We start from the raw sequence: 17,371 nt of genomic DNA, 5'->3' as shown, positions 1-17,371 counted from the left end.
TTTTTTTTGAATATTATCATGAGAGGAATTTAATTACGTACATTAACATAATATAGTAATATTTTTTGAATACTATAATATACATCATATATTTATATATATATATATATATATATATATATATATATACACGCAAGATTAAAATATTTTGAACCATAATTGAATTGCATGTTATAATAACTATAATTTTGTTTAATAATTATTACTTTCCGTATGACTATTTTGTTAATATATGTACATAAATAATTTTGATAAATATTGTAATATTATGTTGACTGATCAAATTTTTAAATAATTAAATTAATAAATATATAAATACATATATAACCTACAAACACGCAATCGTATAATTGAATAGCATTTAATTACGTACATTAACATAATATAGTAATATTTGTTCGTAATACTATAATATACATCTTATAGTAATTTGATTGTTGGAATTTTTTTTTTGAATATTATCATGAGAGGAATTTAATTACGTACATTAACATAATATAGTAATATTTTTTTTAATACTATAATATACATCATATAGTAATCTATATATATATATATATATATATATATATGTATATATATATACACGCAAGATTAAAATATTTTGAACCATAATTGAATTGCATGTTATAATAACTATAATTTTGTTTAATAATTATTACTTTCCGTATGACTATTTTGTTAATATATGTACATAAATAATTTTGATAAATATTGTAATATTATGTTGACTGATCAAATTTTTAAATAATTAAATTAATAAATATATAAATACATATATAACCTACAAACACGCAATCGTATAATTGAATAGCATTTAATTACGTACATTAACATAATATAGTAATATTTGTTCGTAATACTATAATATACATCTTATAGTAATTTGATTGTTGGAATTTTTTTTTTGAATATTATCATGAGAGGAATTTAATTACGTACATTAACATAATATAGTAATATTTTTTTTAATACTATAATATACATCATATAGTAATCTATATATATATATATATATATATATATATGTATATATATATACACGCAAGATTAAAATATTTTGAACCATAATATATATATATACACGCAAGATTAAAATATTTTGAACCATAATTGAATTGCATGTTATAATAACTATAATTTTGTTTAATAATTATTACTTTCCGTATGACTATTTTGTTAATATATGTACATAAATAATTTTGATAAATATTGTAATATTATGTTGACTGATCAAATTTTTAAATAATTAAATTAATAAATATATAAATACATATATAACCTACAAACACGCAATCGTTAAATATATAAATACATATATAACCTACAAACACGCAATCGTATAATTGAATAGCATTTAATTACGTACATTAACATAATATAGTAATATTTGTTCGGAATACTATAATATACATCTTATAGTAATTTGATTGTTGGAATTTTTTTTTTTGAATATTATCATGAGAGGAATTTAATTACGTACATTAACATAATATAGTAATATTTTTTTAATATTATAATATACATCATACAGTAATTTGATTGTTGGAAATTTTTTTTTGAATATTATAATGAGAGTAATTTAATTACGTAAATTAACATGATATAGTAATATTTTTTTGAATACTATAATATACATTATATAGTAACTGGATTATTTACAAATATAAAGTAAAAAAATATGCAAGATTAAAAATTTGAACCATAATTGAATTGCATGGTATATTATCATAAGAGGAATTTAATTACGTACATTAACATAATATAGTAATATTTGTTTTGAATACAATAATATACATCATATAATAATTTGATTGTTGGATTTTTTTTTTAATATTATCGTGAGAGGAATTTAATTACGTACGTTAACATATTATTGTAATATTTTTTGGGAATACTATAATATAAATCATATAATAATTTGATTGTTGGAATTTTTTTTTAATATTATCATGAGAGGAATTTAATTACGTACATTAACATAATATAGTAATATTTTTTTTAATACTATAATATATATCATATAGTAATCTATATATATATATATATATATATATATATATATATATATATATTAAAAATACACAAGGTTAAATTATTTCAATTTACTTTGAATTATTCTAAGACTAAAATCAGTCGTCTCTCTGTCTCTCCGCCGCGATTCTCCAGTCTCCGTTCGGCTCCACCGGCCGCCGGCCTTAGTCTTCTCCATCCGGCGTCTAATCTTCAAGATTTCCTAACCCGCAAAGGCCCAAAGCAAACCAAACATCAGAGGTTAGGGTTTCTGTCACTTTTCCCCCAATCTCTGTTTTCTCCCCACTTCTTAGCTTCCTAATTTCGTTTTATTTACCAAATACTAAATTTAGAAGGATTTTAGGTTTTGATTTCGAGTGACGCATCGGTTTAATGGGTAGGCGTCGGCTAATCAAAACCACACGTAGGGATTTAATAAGTTCTCTGCCGGTAGAGGTAAAGCACAGAATTTTGGAGTGTTTGCCCACCCAAGACACTGCCAGAACTGCTCTACTCTCAACCAACTGGAATGATGTTTGGTCCCAGCGTGGGAGGCTTGTGTTCGATTTTAACTTCTCATATAGAGTCAAACAGGGCTACTTTGAAGATAAGGGCAGAACTCTCGCTGGCATAATAGATAATATTCTCCTTTCCCGTGCTGGACCAATTAAGAAATTTACTCTGGATATTGGAAATGATTATCAGCAGTCTCATTTCGATAGGTGGTGTCTTTTTCTATCAAAAAATGGTGTGGAGGAGCTTCACATATCATTTTGTAATGGTAGAGAGGCTGGATTTAAGCTGCCATTCTGTATACTCTCGTGCCGGACAATTAAGCAACTGAGGGTCGAATTTCCCATTATTGATTTGCCGGTAAATAATGTTGGTGGTATATTTTTCAATGTCACTTCATTATTTTTCTCAGGTGTTGAATTTAGGCCCACTGTTAATGAAACTGCTTCTAGTATTAGTATCAGTATTCCTAACCTTGAGAAGCTGGCTTTCTTTAAATGTCGAGGGATCAATAAATTTGAGATCAGCGCTTCAAAACTTGAAAAGTTGTATGTTCGTTATTTTGTGCATGATGTGGTTGAATCAAGATGGTTGGCACCACATTTGAAAGCAATTAAGAGTCTTTGGTTGTGTGGCTCTTCCTTGTTGGTGAGAATCTGCCTCATTTTACTTTATGCAAATATGGATATATGGACAACAGATTTAATTTAATTAGTTTCTTCTGGCTTAATTGTTAAAGTTCTTAATTGTCTGCCTAATTTTTTCTATTTCTTTATTACTATCTTTCAAGTATGTGGACGCATCTTTGTTTGCAAATGCAATAAATCTCCAAGTACTAGGGTTGGATTACTTAAGTTTTGGTTGTGGGAAGCAGCTCACGGTTGTTATGCAATTGCTTCAAAAATGCCCCAACCTATATGAACTGGGAATTATGGCTGATCCGGTTGAGTATACATTTAATTTGGCAATCGTGCATTTATGATTCTTTTGTTTTTTCTTTATCAAATGTCCTCACAGTTGTGCATGTCTTTCATTTCTTCTTGAGTTATAGGCAGTATGCAAATGTGATGAAGAATCTACTTCAAGACTTTTGGAGGATCTAGATGGTTGCTTTATTGTTAAGGATCTAAAGATGCTTAACACAATCAAGATTGAATTATTTAGTGGATCCACAGTTGAAATCCTTTTTGTAAAAATGCTGCTCTCAAAATTCCCCGCACTAGAGAAAGTTATTATTATGGCAAATTATGCTGTGGACCCAGGTCCACCTTGCAAGGTGGACCTGGGTCCAAAACTACGTCGTTTTTGTCTTCTTCTTCTTCTTTTTTTTTTATAAGTAGTAAACATATTTCTGAATATAGAGTTGTCCAAAATGTGTGAATGTAGAGGTTTCAAAGTGTGAATGTAGAATATAGGAATCGTGAATGTACATTTATGATTATGTGAATGTAGAGTTGCCCATAAATGTGTGAATGTGGAGGTTTCAAATTGTGAATATGGAGTATAGAAATCGTGAATGTAGAGTTATGCATGTGTGAATCTGTAATAGAGTTAAGAAGTTCTAGCAACTTGTAGCCCTGTAATGTGTGAATGTGAAGTTCTCAAGTTGTGAATATGGAGTATAGGACCTGTGAATATAGAGTTTTGAATGTGTGAATGCATAACAGTGGTAATATAGTTACTAAACATATAATCTTGTAATGTGTGAATGTGGAGTTTACAAAGTGTGAATGTAGAGTATAGTGTATGTGAATGTAGACCTAGGTCCACCTTACAAGGTAGACCTGGGTCCACGGCATAACAATTGTATTATTATGGAATCTCATTATATTGACACATCCATAGCTTTCAAAAGCCTAAGGGAGTTGTTGCGTTTTCCTCGTGCATCTCCAAAAGCCCAAATTATTTGCATGGAACACAATAACTCCATGTTCGGTTGGGCCCTGGGGGAAATGTGGTCAATGGGGAATTTTTAAGAGTGTGCCGAAAGATGCAAAGGTGATAAAAGCGTAGCTTTGGTGAACATGATAAATGACATTAGCTTTGGTGAACATGATAAATGACATTGGATATTTTGCGCCATGCCGGTAGCTGTGTTAAGAAATTTACTCTATGCACTCTATGTGGAGTAAGAAACCGATCCTATTGGCAATTACGATTTCTTTTTTCTTAATTTCCTCATGGGTGTACTTGTACTTATTTTTCATTTCATGTTGAGTTGTTGACATTTTTATATGTTGAGATAAGACTCATGGTTTAAAGTAGAAATGTAATCAATGGTTGTCAAGAATTGTTGTAAACATTTTTATAAGATAAGGATGACATCTGCTAAGCAGTAGATTTGAAGAATGAGATAAGGATGACATCTTATTTTGCTAAGCAGTAGACTTGAAGAATGTCTCCCTTGAATATTTATAAGTATTGGATTTTGTCTCTGACTATCCCCTTGAATATTTATAAGTATTGAATTTTGTTTCTGACGATGATAGTGTGATATGTATAAGGTGTGTCCTTAGTTTTTATTGCATAACGTGGCAAAACCACTATATTCGAAGGAACCCATATGACATTAATTCAAATTTGTATATTCCATTTTGCATGTTTGTAATTGTAGTTGTAAGTTAAAACTAAATTAGTAAATTGTCAATTTGCTATGTATGCATTATGCTTGTAATAGTCAATGCTCTAGCCTAATCATATTTAATAATATTATCACACACTATATTCATAATATTTATTCTATATATTCATAAATCGATCTAAACCTTAATATACATAAATATAAAATTAAATACATTTAGTATGTATTTTAATTCATTCTATAATAAGTTCAAAATGTTCCTTCTATGTCGTATTCTGCAATTCAATCCTTACTACGTTCAATTGTAGCATTGGCGACTTGTGTTCAATTAGGACTTTTTCCTATGTTTCCAAATATGCAAAGCAGATAACCACAAAGCTACCTTTGAATAAAATAAATAATATTCTCTACCAGGGGAACAAACAATTAATTAACCTAAACCCAAGTACAGTTGTGATAATACATTCAAACCTAGTAAGCAATCCCATAAACCATTACACACTACAGAGCTTACCTACTAAGGAAACAGCATGCATAAAATTAAGATTATTATATGTAAAAAGTTTCTGCTTTTGTAGAGGCACGAGGAAAACGTAAAAGTTCCTGCATAATTTTGAACTCTTTATCGGGGCTAATCCAACCTTGAACAATGACAACCTTTTCAATTCCTTGAAAGCAAGCAAGTAACACCTTGATAGATTGCATTTCAGACCTCATCCCATTAAAATGGATAAACTTCAAAGTGCGAAGCATTTTCAGTGTTCGAGCCACACTGCTAAGTTCCTCCATAAGCACAAAATCCTCTGTATTTAACTTCAATGACTAATAACAGAACATAAAAATAAATAAGCAATCGGTCCATAATTTACATAACAAATTTGAAATGCAACAATAATGGAATCAATCAGAATTTTATGGAACAATTGATCCATATATATACAAATGAAGATTACCTTTAGATCCCATATGCATAATTTTGGGCATGCTCCCAGCAGATGCATGAATGCAGAATTATTTATATTTTTTGGCAAAGAGCTATAAATTGGTACGGTATATATAGCTAGCTTGAGGAGTTTAACATTTAGTGCAAGTGCATGTCCCACTCTAGTAAGTTCTTCAATAAACACCTTGGAAACCAAGAGAAAGACAATTAGATTAGTTCCTAAAAAACATTTTATAGAAACAGAATTAAACAAAAAAAAAAAGTGTCATCAAGCCAATTTACCTCAAAGCAACAAGTGGAACAACTCAAATCAAGACTTGATATAGATCCCAAGTCCAAGTTAGGCGGCAGAACACCAAATTCTTTGTAAAAATAACAAGAACACTCGGGCAGGATGATTTCCTAACTACCAAGTTTTGGTGCAACAATGTTAAAATTCTAAAATATTGTCAACTATACCCAAGGGGAGTTCACAAATTCTGTCATTTCCTGCCATATATAATCCAGATAATTCGCTCTAACAAACACAAATTGAAAAACAAAGAAATCAGAACATAGTTCTATAATATGAAATGCAAAACAAACCTATTTTTGGCATTCAAATTTTGTAGACCTATAACCACTAATTTAATCTGCAAAATATAATTTATAAAGCAGAGAACACTTAATGTTATCAACTGATTGACTAGAATTGAGGTCGGCCTTTCAACAATGTGCATTCATCCAACTATTTACTTGATGCAAATGGATGGATAGATATAATTATTTACCTTGTGGCTTGTTAAAGTTATTGTGGTAGCTAATTTTGTTTCTTTATTCTTATTTTTCAAGTGCATGGATGCATCTATGTTTCCAACTGCAATAAATCTGCAAGTGATGAAGCTGTATGAAATAAGTTTTGGTTGTGGGAGGCAGCTCACCGGAGTTATGCAATTGCTTAAAAAATGCCCCAGCCTATGTGAACTGCAGATTATGGAGGATTAGGTAGAGTATATATATTTGGCAATCATGTATGATACTTCTTGTTTTACTTTTTTTAAATATCCTCACAGTTGTGCTTGTTTTTCATTTATTATTGACTTATAGGGTTGGGAGGATGATGACAAAGAAGTTGCTTCAAGGCTTTTGGAGGATCCGGATGGTTGCTTAGTTATTCAAGAGTTGAAGATGCAGATGCTTAACACAATCCAGATTGAATCATTCAGTGGATCTGCATTCGAAATGTTTTTTATGAAACTGCTGCTCTCAAAATCCCCTGCCCTAGAAAGAGTTGTTATTCTGAAGCGTTTGGGTATGAATGCCTCCAAAGTGAGAAAAATCCAAAGGAAGTTGTAATGCTTCCCTCGTGCATCTCCAAACGCAGAAATTGTCGGCATGGCCAATTACTATAAGCCTATGCATGTATACGAGAGTGTGTTTACGAGAGAGGAGTGACTTTCGAGTGATTAATATAAAGTGTGTTGTTTTTCGAAAAAAAAAAAGTTGTTTAGCATGAGGTATTTGTAATCCGCAAGCATTGTGGGCAATTAAGAATGTTACTCTATTTGCTTTTGTTAATAAATTACTTCAATTATGATTTGCTCTTTTTCATAAATTAGTTCATCTAACAATATAATGTTAAGGCATTTGATAGTCAGAAAAGTTCTTGTAGTAGATAGGCCAATTATATTACTATTTACTAGTCACTAAATCATTATCAAACAAATGAGAGGCCCTCAAGCACAAGATCATCAACAGAAAATTCCACTACACTTGCAGGATCAAAATGAACATATATATTCAAAACAAAGTGAAATGACATTTGAAAATATGCAACGATTAATAAACAACACATACTCAATAAAGACGCAATCTCTTCGGTGTAAGGCGGAAGCATGTAATAAAAACAAAGGCGCATTTCAAAACATTACTGTCATAAAATGGACTATTATCCTCCATAACCAGTCATGCTTCATCATCATCAAGAAACTCAAATTTCTAAATAGGTCCATTGTGCTACATGACTATTTTGTTGATTATAAAAAACCTAGCAAATAGCCACACGAAGTTCACTGGTTATATCTTTCTCCATCATAATCCAATAACTTTAACATATGCAAATTAAAGAGCAAACAAATTAAAACAAAAACATAATCCATAAATAGATTGACATGGTAATCAAAAGTAAACTAAAGTAGAAACAAGAACAATAATTCAAAATCCCAATTCAAATTATATTGCTTAAATATTAAGTTTCTAAAATATGAATTCAAAACTAATAAATGAGTAGCGCAAGCTAAGTTAGCATTGAAATTGTATAAAACCTATCATATCGTTCAATCTCAATATATAGAACTCTAAACCTTTTGCATTTTCACAAAAAGCATTTCGAGTATGAATCTATACCTACTAATTGATGATTTAATCTTGATTGTGTTAATCATTTCCAAATCTTGCATCCAATACAATTTTTCTTGGTGAGTCTCAAACAAAATGATTCAATCTTGATTGTGTTAATTTTTCTTGCTGATAGAACTCAAAAGTACTGATCCCTTTAAAACTGTATAATTTTAAAAATATTCAAATAAAATAAAACAATGCAAACATTGGCTTATTAGGTGCATATGAAGAATCAATATTTGATTACTTATTATAGCTTGTTTGTTACCACACTCTGTATCATAAAATGATCATTCAATTTTTTTTAGTACATTTATAATTAGTAAACTAAAATGAAACATAATTTCTATAGTAAAGTCACATTCTTAGTGATTTCGCACTCATAGCATTGAATCTTATTGGGGCTCTCATGCTATTATATGGAACTAACAAATACCAAACGGGTGCGAATGAGATGAGATGAGGTCTCATATTTGAGTCACTCATACGGGCCCTTTTACAACCTTTGAAGTCCTAGACAACCAAAAAAGAAATGAAAGAAAATTATAAGATTTAATGAAAATCATCTTCAATTCTTGTATCCTACAAGTTTTTTAATCAAATATTTGTAATTGTTAAGTAGATTTAAAATTAATAAATAATTTTGAAGTCATTGATTCAAATATTTGCATATATGCAATAATTTTTTTAACTTTAAAAAAAAAAAAAAAAAAAAGAGCTAGGGCCCCTCCCAACGTTGGTCGCAGGATTGGACAACCCTTTAACAAATCCCCCAAATACTACACATAGAGAAGGCCTAGAAAAATACTTGTCATCCTAAGAGACAGTGCATATGACATAGAGTTTGGCATTCCCTTCAAGTGAAGTGATTCTATCAATAAATAAGTTAGGCATTAATTTTTGTAGGGCACATTTTCAAGGATCCTGGAATCACCATTTACAGCAAGGATATTAATCACATGTATGGATCACTTGCTTATCTACATTTTTTTAACCGCTGCAAATAATGTGCTATTTTTGCATTGAAAATTTGGGATACATTCAAGTCAGATAATATAAGTAAGCAATAAATTATGATTATCTCATAAATCATGCAAATATTGTTAGGCCTTTAGGCCTTTACTTATCAACACATCAAAAATAGTATATAATTACATGCACCAGCTGTTTCTTTGACTACCTAATTAATCTCTCCTCCTTCAAAGTTCAAACCACCCAGCTTTCATCAAGGAATAGTTGGGGGAGAAGCAGCTCCTTTGAAGGAGAATGGAGAATTTTATAAGAAGGGGAAGTTAGCCACTTATTTTTAGTGACGGTTTGTTGTTAAACATTTACTTAGCGGCGGTTATAACAAACCACCATTAATATTATGTTGCTAAATCACTAATTTTTTTTGGTAGTGGAGGTTAGTTTAGTGGAACTTCAATTCCTTCAAGCAGTATAGTGAATATTCGATTTTCGGATTTGAGTTTTTGTTGATGTTATTGCACAGAAATGTACAGTTTGGAGGACCTAGAAGATTACTCCATTAACATTGGAAAAAGTGTAACAACAAAGAATTGAAGATAGCTCTACTTCAAGACTTTTGGAGGACCTAGAAGATTACTCCATTAAAACAATATTAAAATGGGTGAGTTTCTGCACTACTATCATACTAGGTTCAGAGTTTTGTACCGCTACATCATACTAGGTTCAAAGTTTTGTACCGCTACAGCCACATTATATAAATAGGGGAATTGAAGCAATATGATGTATTCTAAACTTTTCATGTACATGTCTTTGCATTTTCTTCTATTTCATTCCACACAATTCATCTTGGTGGAATGATGACATTACATCATTATTGAAAAAAAAAATCCTTATATTTTTATAAAACACAACAAAATATCTTCATTTTTTTGGCATATTTATAGATACATAGCTAGCACCAAAAGATTAATTCAAAACCAAAAAAGGATTGTGTGCTAGTAGGTTCAACTAGTAAGGATACTCGAGCTAACCATTAGTCCATTACACATTATTGAACTTAATTAGAGTGTGTGAATCAAGGAGATGCATAAATTCAATTCAATAAAAATATTATTTACCAAAAAAAATAAGATACTTATATGTAAATGATTTTTGCTTTCTTTGATGCACGAGGAAAATGTAAAAGCTTTTGCATGACTTCAAACTCATCATGGGAGTCAAGATCCGCCCGACGAATAATGACAACCTTTTCAAGTGCGGAAAAGTGAGCAAGCAGCATCTTGATGAATTGCAATTCAGACCTCGATCCATTGAATAATCTAAGCTTGAAAGTGTTAAACATTTTTAGCACTTTAGCCACACTTTGCAATCCATCCCAAAGTATAGAGTCAGAGATTCTTGCATCAAACTTCAAAAAAAAAAAAAAAAAAGTCAATCAATTCATCTTTTACACTAGTATTAAGTAATGCAAAAAAATAATAGAAACAAATACAATTTCATTAAATAATTTATCAATGAAAATGAAGATTACCCATAAACTCATTATGTCGAGCTTGCGTAATTTTGGGCATATTCGTAATGAATGAATAAATGAAGAAAACTCATAATCATCATGAAATTCGACATGTGATAACTCCAAGCGCTCCATATTTAGTTCACGTTGCCATCTAGTAAGTTCACCGACAAAATGCTTGGAAATAATAAATGTTTTAAAAGGGATTAGCTCCTAAAATATATTTCAAATAAGTAATAATCCAAAAAAAAAAAAATTAGTACAGTTAATATACCTTCAAATTAAAATTCAAACAAAGAGTACGAATAAATGACAAGTCCAAGTTAACCGGGAGAATGCGATAAACCTCAATATCATCTTCAATTTCATAATCATTGAGTGTTAATCTGTCAAGCCTTGGAGCCTTAATGTTGAAATATGACGCATTTTCACAATAGCTAAATGAGAGAGTCTCAAGCACAGGAACATCTATAACACAATCCAGATTAATAGTACCAAAAACAACTTCGTCAAAACTAAGTTCAGTGACATTCGGAAATATGCAAGGGGCATTTATTGTTGGTGCAACTAATACTCCGCTGAGATGCAACCTCTTGAGAGTTGAGCAAGAAAATATGCAATTTGGGAGCCTGAAGTATTTATTTATTTCATAAGTTGCAATAGTAGTTGTTGGAAAAGTAATGGTCATTTCTTCAACACCTTTTCGAGTGATAAAAAGGAACCATTGATCAAAGTCAAACTTCCGAGAATTAGGCGCATTACTGATTGATATGTCACGCTCAAACTTGAAATCGAAGACAAATTTCCGAATAGGTCCATTGTGTTGCATGAGGACTTTGTTGATTATATACATACAGGTTGATGTGTTGTTATAACTGCCAGAATATTTCCTCCAAACATAAGAACAGAACTGAAGATCAAATTTAAGTTCTGTGAGATTCGACCAACAATCTCTCCAAATGGTAGACAAAATTGCAGTTCTAGCAGCTTCTTGAATCGGCAATAATCCCATAATATTGTCAAGTATTTCTGTCGGAAGTTGACTGATTTTATCTTTCCTCCTCCCCGACATCATTTATATCACTTCAACATATGCAAATTAAAGAACAAACAAAATTTAAATTAAAACAAAATCCTAAAATCCGCCCAGCCAATTGCAGAGAAGAAAACGCAAATAAATCATATGTCGAAATCAATTTCAATCACACTGTGAACATATAATGAACATTAAACCCTAAAGATTCAAACATACACACAGGGGAACGCAGCAGATTGGGATTGAGAAGAGCTTGTGATCGGAACGGCGAAACAGAGAGAGGCGGCTAGCGGCGATTCGTTTGTGTTGGGAGAGGTTTGCTAGGCGGCTAGCGGCGATTCGTTTGTGTTGGGAGAGGTTTGCTACTCTTTTATGCTCAAACCTAAAAAATAAATGTTAACATATTATTGGTGAATAAAATAAAAAATTGTAATTTATTTCCATAGAGTATAGGTGAATTATAAATGTCCCCTTTAATTTTAAATGGTATAAATATTTTACCTAAATTGTCAAAATGTGACAATATATTTTCATTATATGTTGTAATTTATGCCCCTCAAGAGTGGCAACATATGACCACATTTTGACAATTTATAGTGTGTTTGGTTGGGACTCACTTAGGAGGAAGGAATTATGGAGGAAAAAATTGCAATTTGATGGAAATAAAATAGGAATTCAAATTACATTATTTCGTAGAGAGGAATAGAATTACTAGCAATGAGAAGGAAAGAAGCTGGGTAAAGAATGCCCTCCATTAGGATAGACAAATTATTGTGTATGGACCATGAATACAAGGTACACTTTTATCATACTAAAAGTACATTATTGTTGTGCTGAAGGTACATTATTTCATACTATATATAAAATAATGTACTTTCAATATTTAAATAGAGTACCCTAAAATAATATACTTTATGTACAAGAATAATGTGCTTTTAGTATATTAAAAATGTACTTTTTATTTATGGTCCACTTAACTGTGTGGACCATGGTCCATGCAATAATGATTAATTAGGATAGGGGTAGACTCAAGAATGCCTTTTCAGGCATTGGACATACTGGACTTTTGAGCCCATGCAAAAGGGTCACAGTAGTTATGCCGTGGATCTGTTTCACAATTAAAAATAATAATAATAATAACGGCCCTCATCGCAACAGAACACAAACTCTATATTCACAAACCCTATACTCCACATTCACAATTTGAAAACTCCACATTCACACATTACAGGGCTATATGTTTAGTAACTATATTACCACTGTTATGCATTCACACATTCAAAACTCTATATTCACATGTCCTATACTCCATATTCACAACTTAGGAACTCCACATTCACACATTACAAGGCTACAAGTTGCTAGAACTCTGTTAACTCTACTACAGATTCACACATTCATAACTCTACATTTACAAATTCTATACTCCATATTCACAATTTGAAACCTCCACATTCACACATTTCAGGGCTGCTAGAACTCTGTTAATTCTATTACAGATTCACACATTCATAACTTTACATTCACAAATTCTATACTCCATATTCACAATTTGAAACCTCCACATTCACACATTTCAGGGTTATATGTTTAATAATTTAAAAATATATATATATATATATATATAGTGAAACGACGTCGTATTGGACCCAGGTCCACCTTGCAAGGTGGACCTGGGTCCACGGCATAATTTGCGGAAGGGTCACAACTTCCATTAGTATACTTAGCTTTAAAGACTTTAACCCATAGACAATCTTCATCTTCATCATTAAGTAGTCTCCAGCCAAGCTTGGAAAGAAGGGCTTGGTTCATAAGCAGGGGCGGAGGCACCTTATGGGGTAGGGGGGCCCTGACCCCCCTAACCCCCACCCCACTCCCTACCCCACATTAAAATATTTTAATAATTATGTATGTATATATTGATATAGTAGGGATAAATATACTTTTGGCCCCCTTCTAATTTTTTTTAAAAATAATCTATTATGTCTATATTAAGTGAACTCAAAATATATATTAAAGTTTAAATTCATTAAATAGAAAGAAATAAATCAAATAACTAAAGTTATCACCCAAGGTCAAACTTTCTGTTGGCAATTGGCCTCTGTTTTCTTACCAACTCGTGATGTGTTGTTAACCCGCCATGTTCATTGTGCTATCAATTGTCATATGTGTAGGGCCGAAGAGGAATCTGCGTGTCACTTGTTTTTCAAGTGTAGAGAGGTTAAGAAATTATGGCTGAAGCTGGGCGTGCTGCAAGGTAACACTACTAGCTCTAATCTTGCTGATTGGTTCTTTGAGTGTCTCAAGGGTTTAGATGGTGATAAATTGGATAGTTTTGTGATGACATGTTGGGGGTTATGGTGTAGTCGAAATGAAAGTGTATGGAAGGGGTCCCTCTTTAATCACAATATGGTCATTCAGTGTGCAGCTTCATTGTTGTTAAATTGGCGGGCTGCCAATGAATCTCCACAGCACGATAGAGACAGCAGACACTCGATTCGCTGGGTGAAGCCTATGCGTGGTCGACTCAAGCTAAACACGGATGTGGCGGTTCTACATGACCGAAATATTATGGGGATAGGGTGGGTACTGCGGGATGAAGAGGGTGGGTTTTTGGCGGCTAAAAATGAGCATTTGTCCAGTGCTTTTGATGTGAAGGAGGCCGAGGCTATAAGCATGCGGGAGGCACTTAGCTGGTTGAAGGACACAGGCATGGGGAATGTGGATGTGGAGACCGACTCACAGCTGTTATTTAATGCTTTATCATGTACGTACTTCTTTTTATTCTGCTTTTGGTTTGATTGTAGACAATATTAAAGAATTGGCATCTTTGATTCATGATGTCAAATTCGGTTTTGTTAGGCGATCTGCGAATTGCGTCGCTCACTATGTTGCTAGGGCGGCCGTTTCTGAGTCAGGTTGCGGGGAGTGGTTTGATACTCCTCCGATTTTCCTTGTTGACTATCTCGTTGCTGATTCAATGAATTAAGCTTTCTTTTTCAAATATCCATTTTATTTAAAAAAAAATCTCTAAATTTGAGATATATGCTTTAGTTTTATTAGTTATGTTGATTAATTAATTAATTATTTATTGTGTGTTTTAATTATTTATTTACACTTTGAAGATGTACATTTGCTTGTTTAAATAATTAGTGTTGAAATTGTCAAAAATTAATATTGATTGTTTAATTTGTGATATTGATTTTTGTCTTTATCTCTCAAATTTTGAAAAATTGTTAATCAGTAAAATGAATATCAATTAATTATGAAAAAATTTGGTGACAAAATAATTGACAAAACTTTTTATTTGATAAAAATTGACAATTTATATTTAAATAAATGTTGTTGTTCTTATAGTTGTTGTTGTTGTTATTATTATTATGATATTTTGTGTTATATGAAAAAAATCAAAAGTAATGATCGACACTCGTGTCAATCTACTCATATAATTATATATTTCATACATACAGAGTATAATTAGAAATCATTATCAATAATAATTACAATAATGTATAGTATATCTATATAATAATATAGTACGGTTAATTATAATGTCGACTAACAACGGCAAATTTTCTCTAGCATATTGGCTCCCCAACTGGAGTTTTCTGGCTCCGCCCCTGTTCATAAGATCAAGATTTCGAATGCCTAGCTAGGCCTCCATTTTCTTTACTCTGTGTAACCGTCTGCCATCCAATTAAACTACATTTTCTTTTCCCTTCGGCAACTCCCATTAGGAAGTTTCGAGACTGTCGTTCTAACCGCAATATAATTCCCTGTGGAAGGAGCGTCGATTGCATAGTATAATTTGGGATAGCCGATAATACGGATTGAATTAAGAGCAGCTCTACCTACCAATGAGAGTGTTTTCCTTTTCCAGCCGGCAAGTCTGGCTTGAACTCTGACAATCAAACCTAAGTATGAGTCTCCCATGAATTGAAGGCACTTTATATAATTTTTTTTTTTTTGGTATAGAGTAAACATTTTCATACATTATATTTTTTAAAAATAATTTTATGTTGCACTTTTGTACTAAAACTTAAGAAATTCATGTTATATTAAATTTATACTTCGTCAGAAATTATACTTATTACAAAATACATTAATTTGTCAAATTTTAGAGATTTTAAGATAGTATTTATGCATAATTTGGTACAATTGTCACATATTTTTTCACAAAGTTTTTAGGCTTTCCATATAATTATCGCAAAATATATTTAGCTTTATTTTCAGAAAAATAAAAATGGTGGAGTGCGTAGTAATGTAGTATACAAGCTAATTAGGTTTGGAATCATTGTATTTAATACTCCCTCCATCCCATTTGATGTGTCTGTTTCGGTTATGACTGAAGTTATTTTTAATTCAATTTTTCATTATATTAAGTTTAATATTAATATACAAACTTTATATATTTAGAAACTACACTAAAAGTACTATTAAACACAAAAAAATTCAAATTTAAAAACAAGTAAAAATAATAAAGAAAATAAACAAAAAAGAAAGAGTTGGTTTGACCAATGAATAGTAAGTAGGACAGATAAAATGGGACAGAGCGAGTATAAAATTGCTATAAAACAATTATATTTAAACCTTTAATTTTTTAAATTTAATACAAAACATTCAATTCGTGGAGTTCCACGCTAACCATTACACAATACAAAACTTACGTACTAAGACAACAGCACAACATTAAGATTTCTTTATGTAAAAAAATTTCTGCTTTTGTAGAGAAACGTACCTCAAACAAAGACAATATTCTCAATTCCTGAAAAGCAAGCGTGTAGATGGGCTTCATACCAAAACAAAAGATCGAACCCTTAATATTTGGTTTAATATATAAGGATGGATTAATCTCTTTCACTCAACCAGACTCTCCAAGTTGTAGAAGAAACTATATTAATGCAATAAGAACTAAGAACACACCCTTTGAATTTATACCTTTTACACTATCAGCATCCAACATCATCTAAGACAAAATCTATAAATGTTGTATTGTCCCCCGGATGGAGAAATATTTGGTCCAGTCTTACACGACTCAAGTTTGATGATTTCTTCTTTGACTACACACGATTCAAGTTTGATGGTTTCTTCTTTGACTACATTTACGATTATGACTATGATGGTAATGTGTGGTCATTTGTTGGGTTTTATCACCAAAAAAAAAAAAGGGAAGAAAAAGGCAATCCGGAAAATGACTTCCCCCCAAAATAAAAAAGGGGAAGTCATTTTCCACAAAATATTGACTCTATTTTCCCCTTCCTTCCCAAACACCAAAAACCCGGAAAATGATATATGGGTTTCCAAACACACGAAAATGCTTTAGTGACTAGTAATGGGCCTATGTAAGGCACGAATTTTTAATTTTAACTATCAAACACCTTAACATGAACTAAAAAAAAAAAAAAAAAAAAAAAAAAAAAAAAA

The 17,371-nt window shown here is 31.3% G+C and overlaps 2 protein-coding genes across 2 annotated transcripts; one reads left to right on the top strand and one right to left on the bottom strand.

Moving 5' to 3' along the window:
* Nucleotides 1–2,406: 2,406 nt before the first annotated feature.
* LOC116024267 (F-box/FBD/LRR-repeat protein At1g13570-like) lies at nt 2,407–7,385 on the top strand. Its single transcript, XM_031265156.1, has 4 exons — nt 2,407–3,174; nt 3,317–3,469; nt 3,578–3,715; nt 7,137–7,385. Exons 1-4 carry the CDS (start codon nt 2,407–2,409, stop codon nt 7,383–7,385), a joined length of 1,308 nt encoding a protein of 435 aa, XP_031121016.1.
* Nucleotides 7,386–11,176: 3,791 nt separating this feature from the next.
* On the bottom strand, nt 11,177–11,983 carry LOC116024265 (F-box/FBD/LRR-repeat protein At1g13570-like). The gene has a single exon (XM_031265155.1). It carries the CDS (start codon nt 11,981–11,983, stop codon nt 11,177–11,179), a length of 807 nt encoding a protein of 268 aa, XP_031121015.1.
* Nucleotides 11,984–17,371: the final 5,388 nt, after the last annotated feature.

This window comes from Ipomoea triloba, chromosome 7, assembly GCF_003576645.1.
Source record: "Ipomoea triloba cultivar NCNSP0323 chromosome 7, ASM357664v1".
Lineage (NCBI taxonomy): Eukaryota > Viridiplantae > Streptophyta > Magnoliopsida > Solanales > Convolvulaceae > Ipomoea > Ipomoea triloba.
Note: the sequence above shows the minus strand (reverse complement) of the source record. Positions and strands in the feature narration are given on the sequence as shown.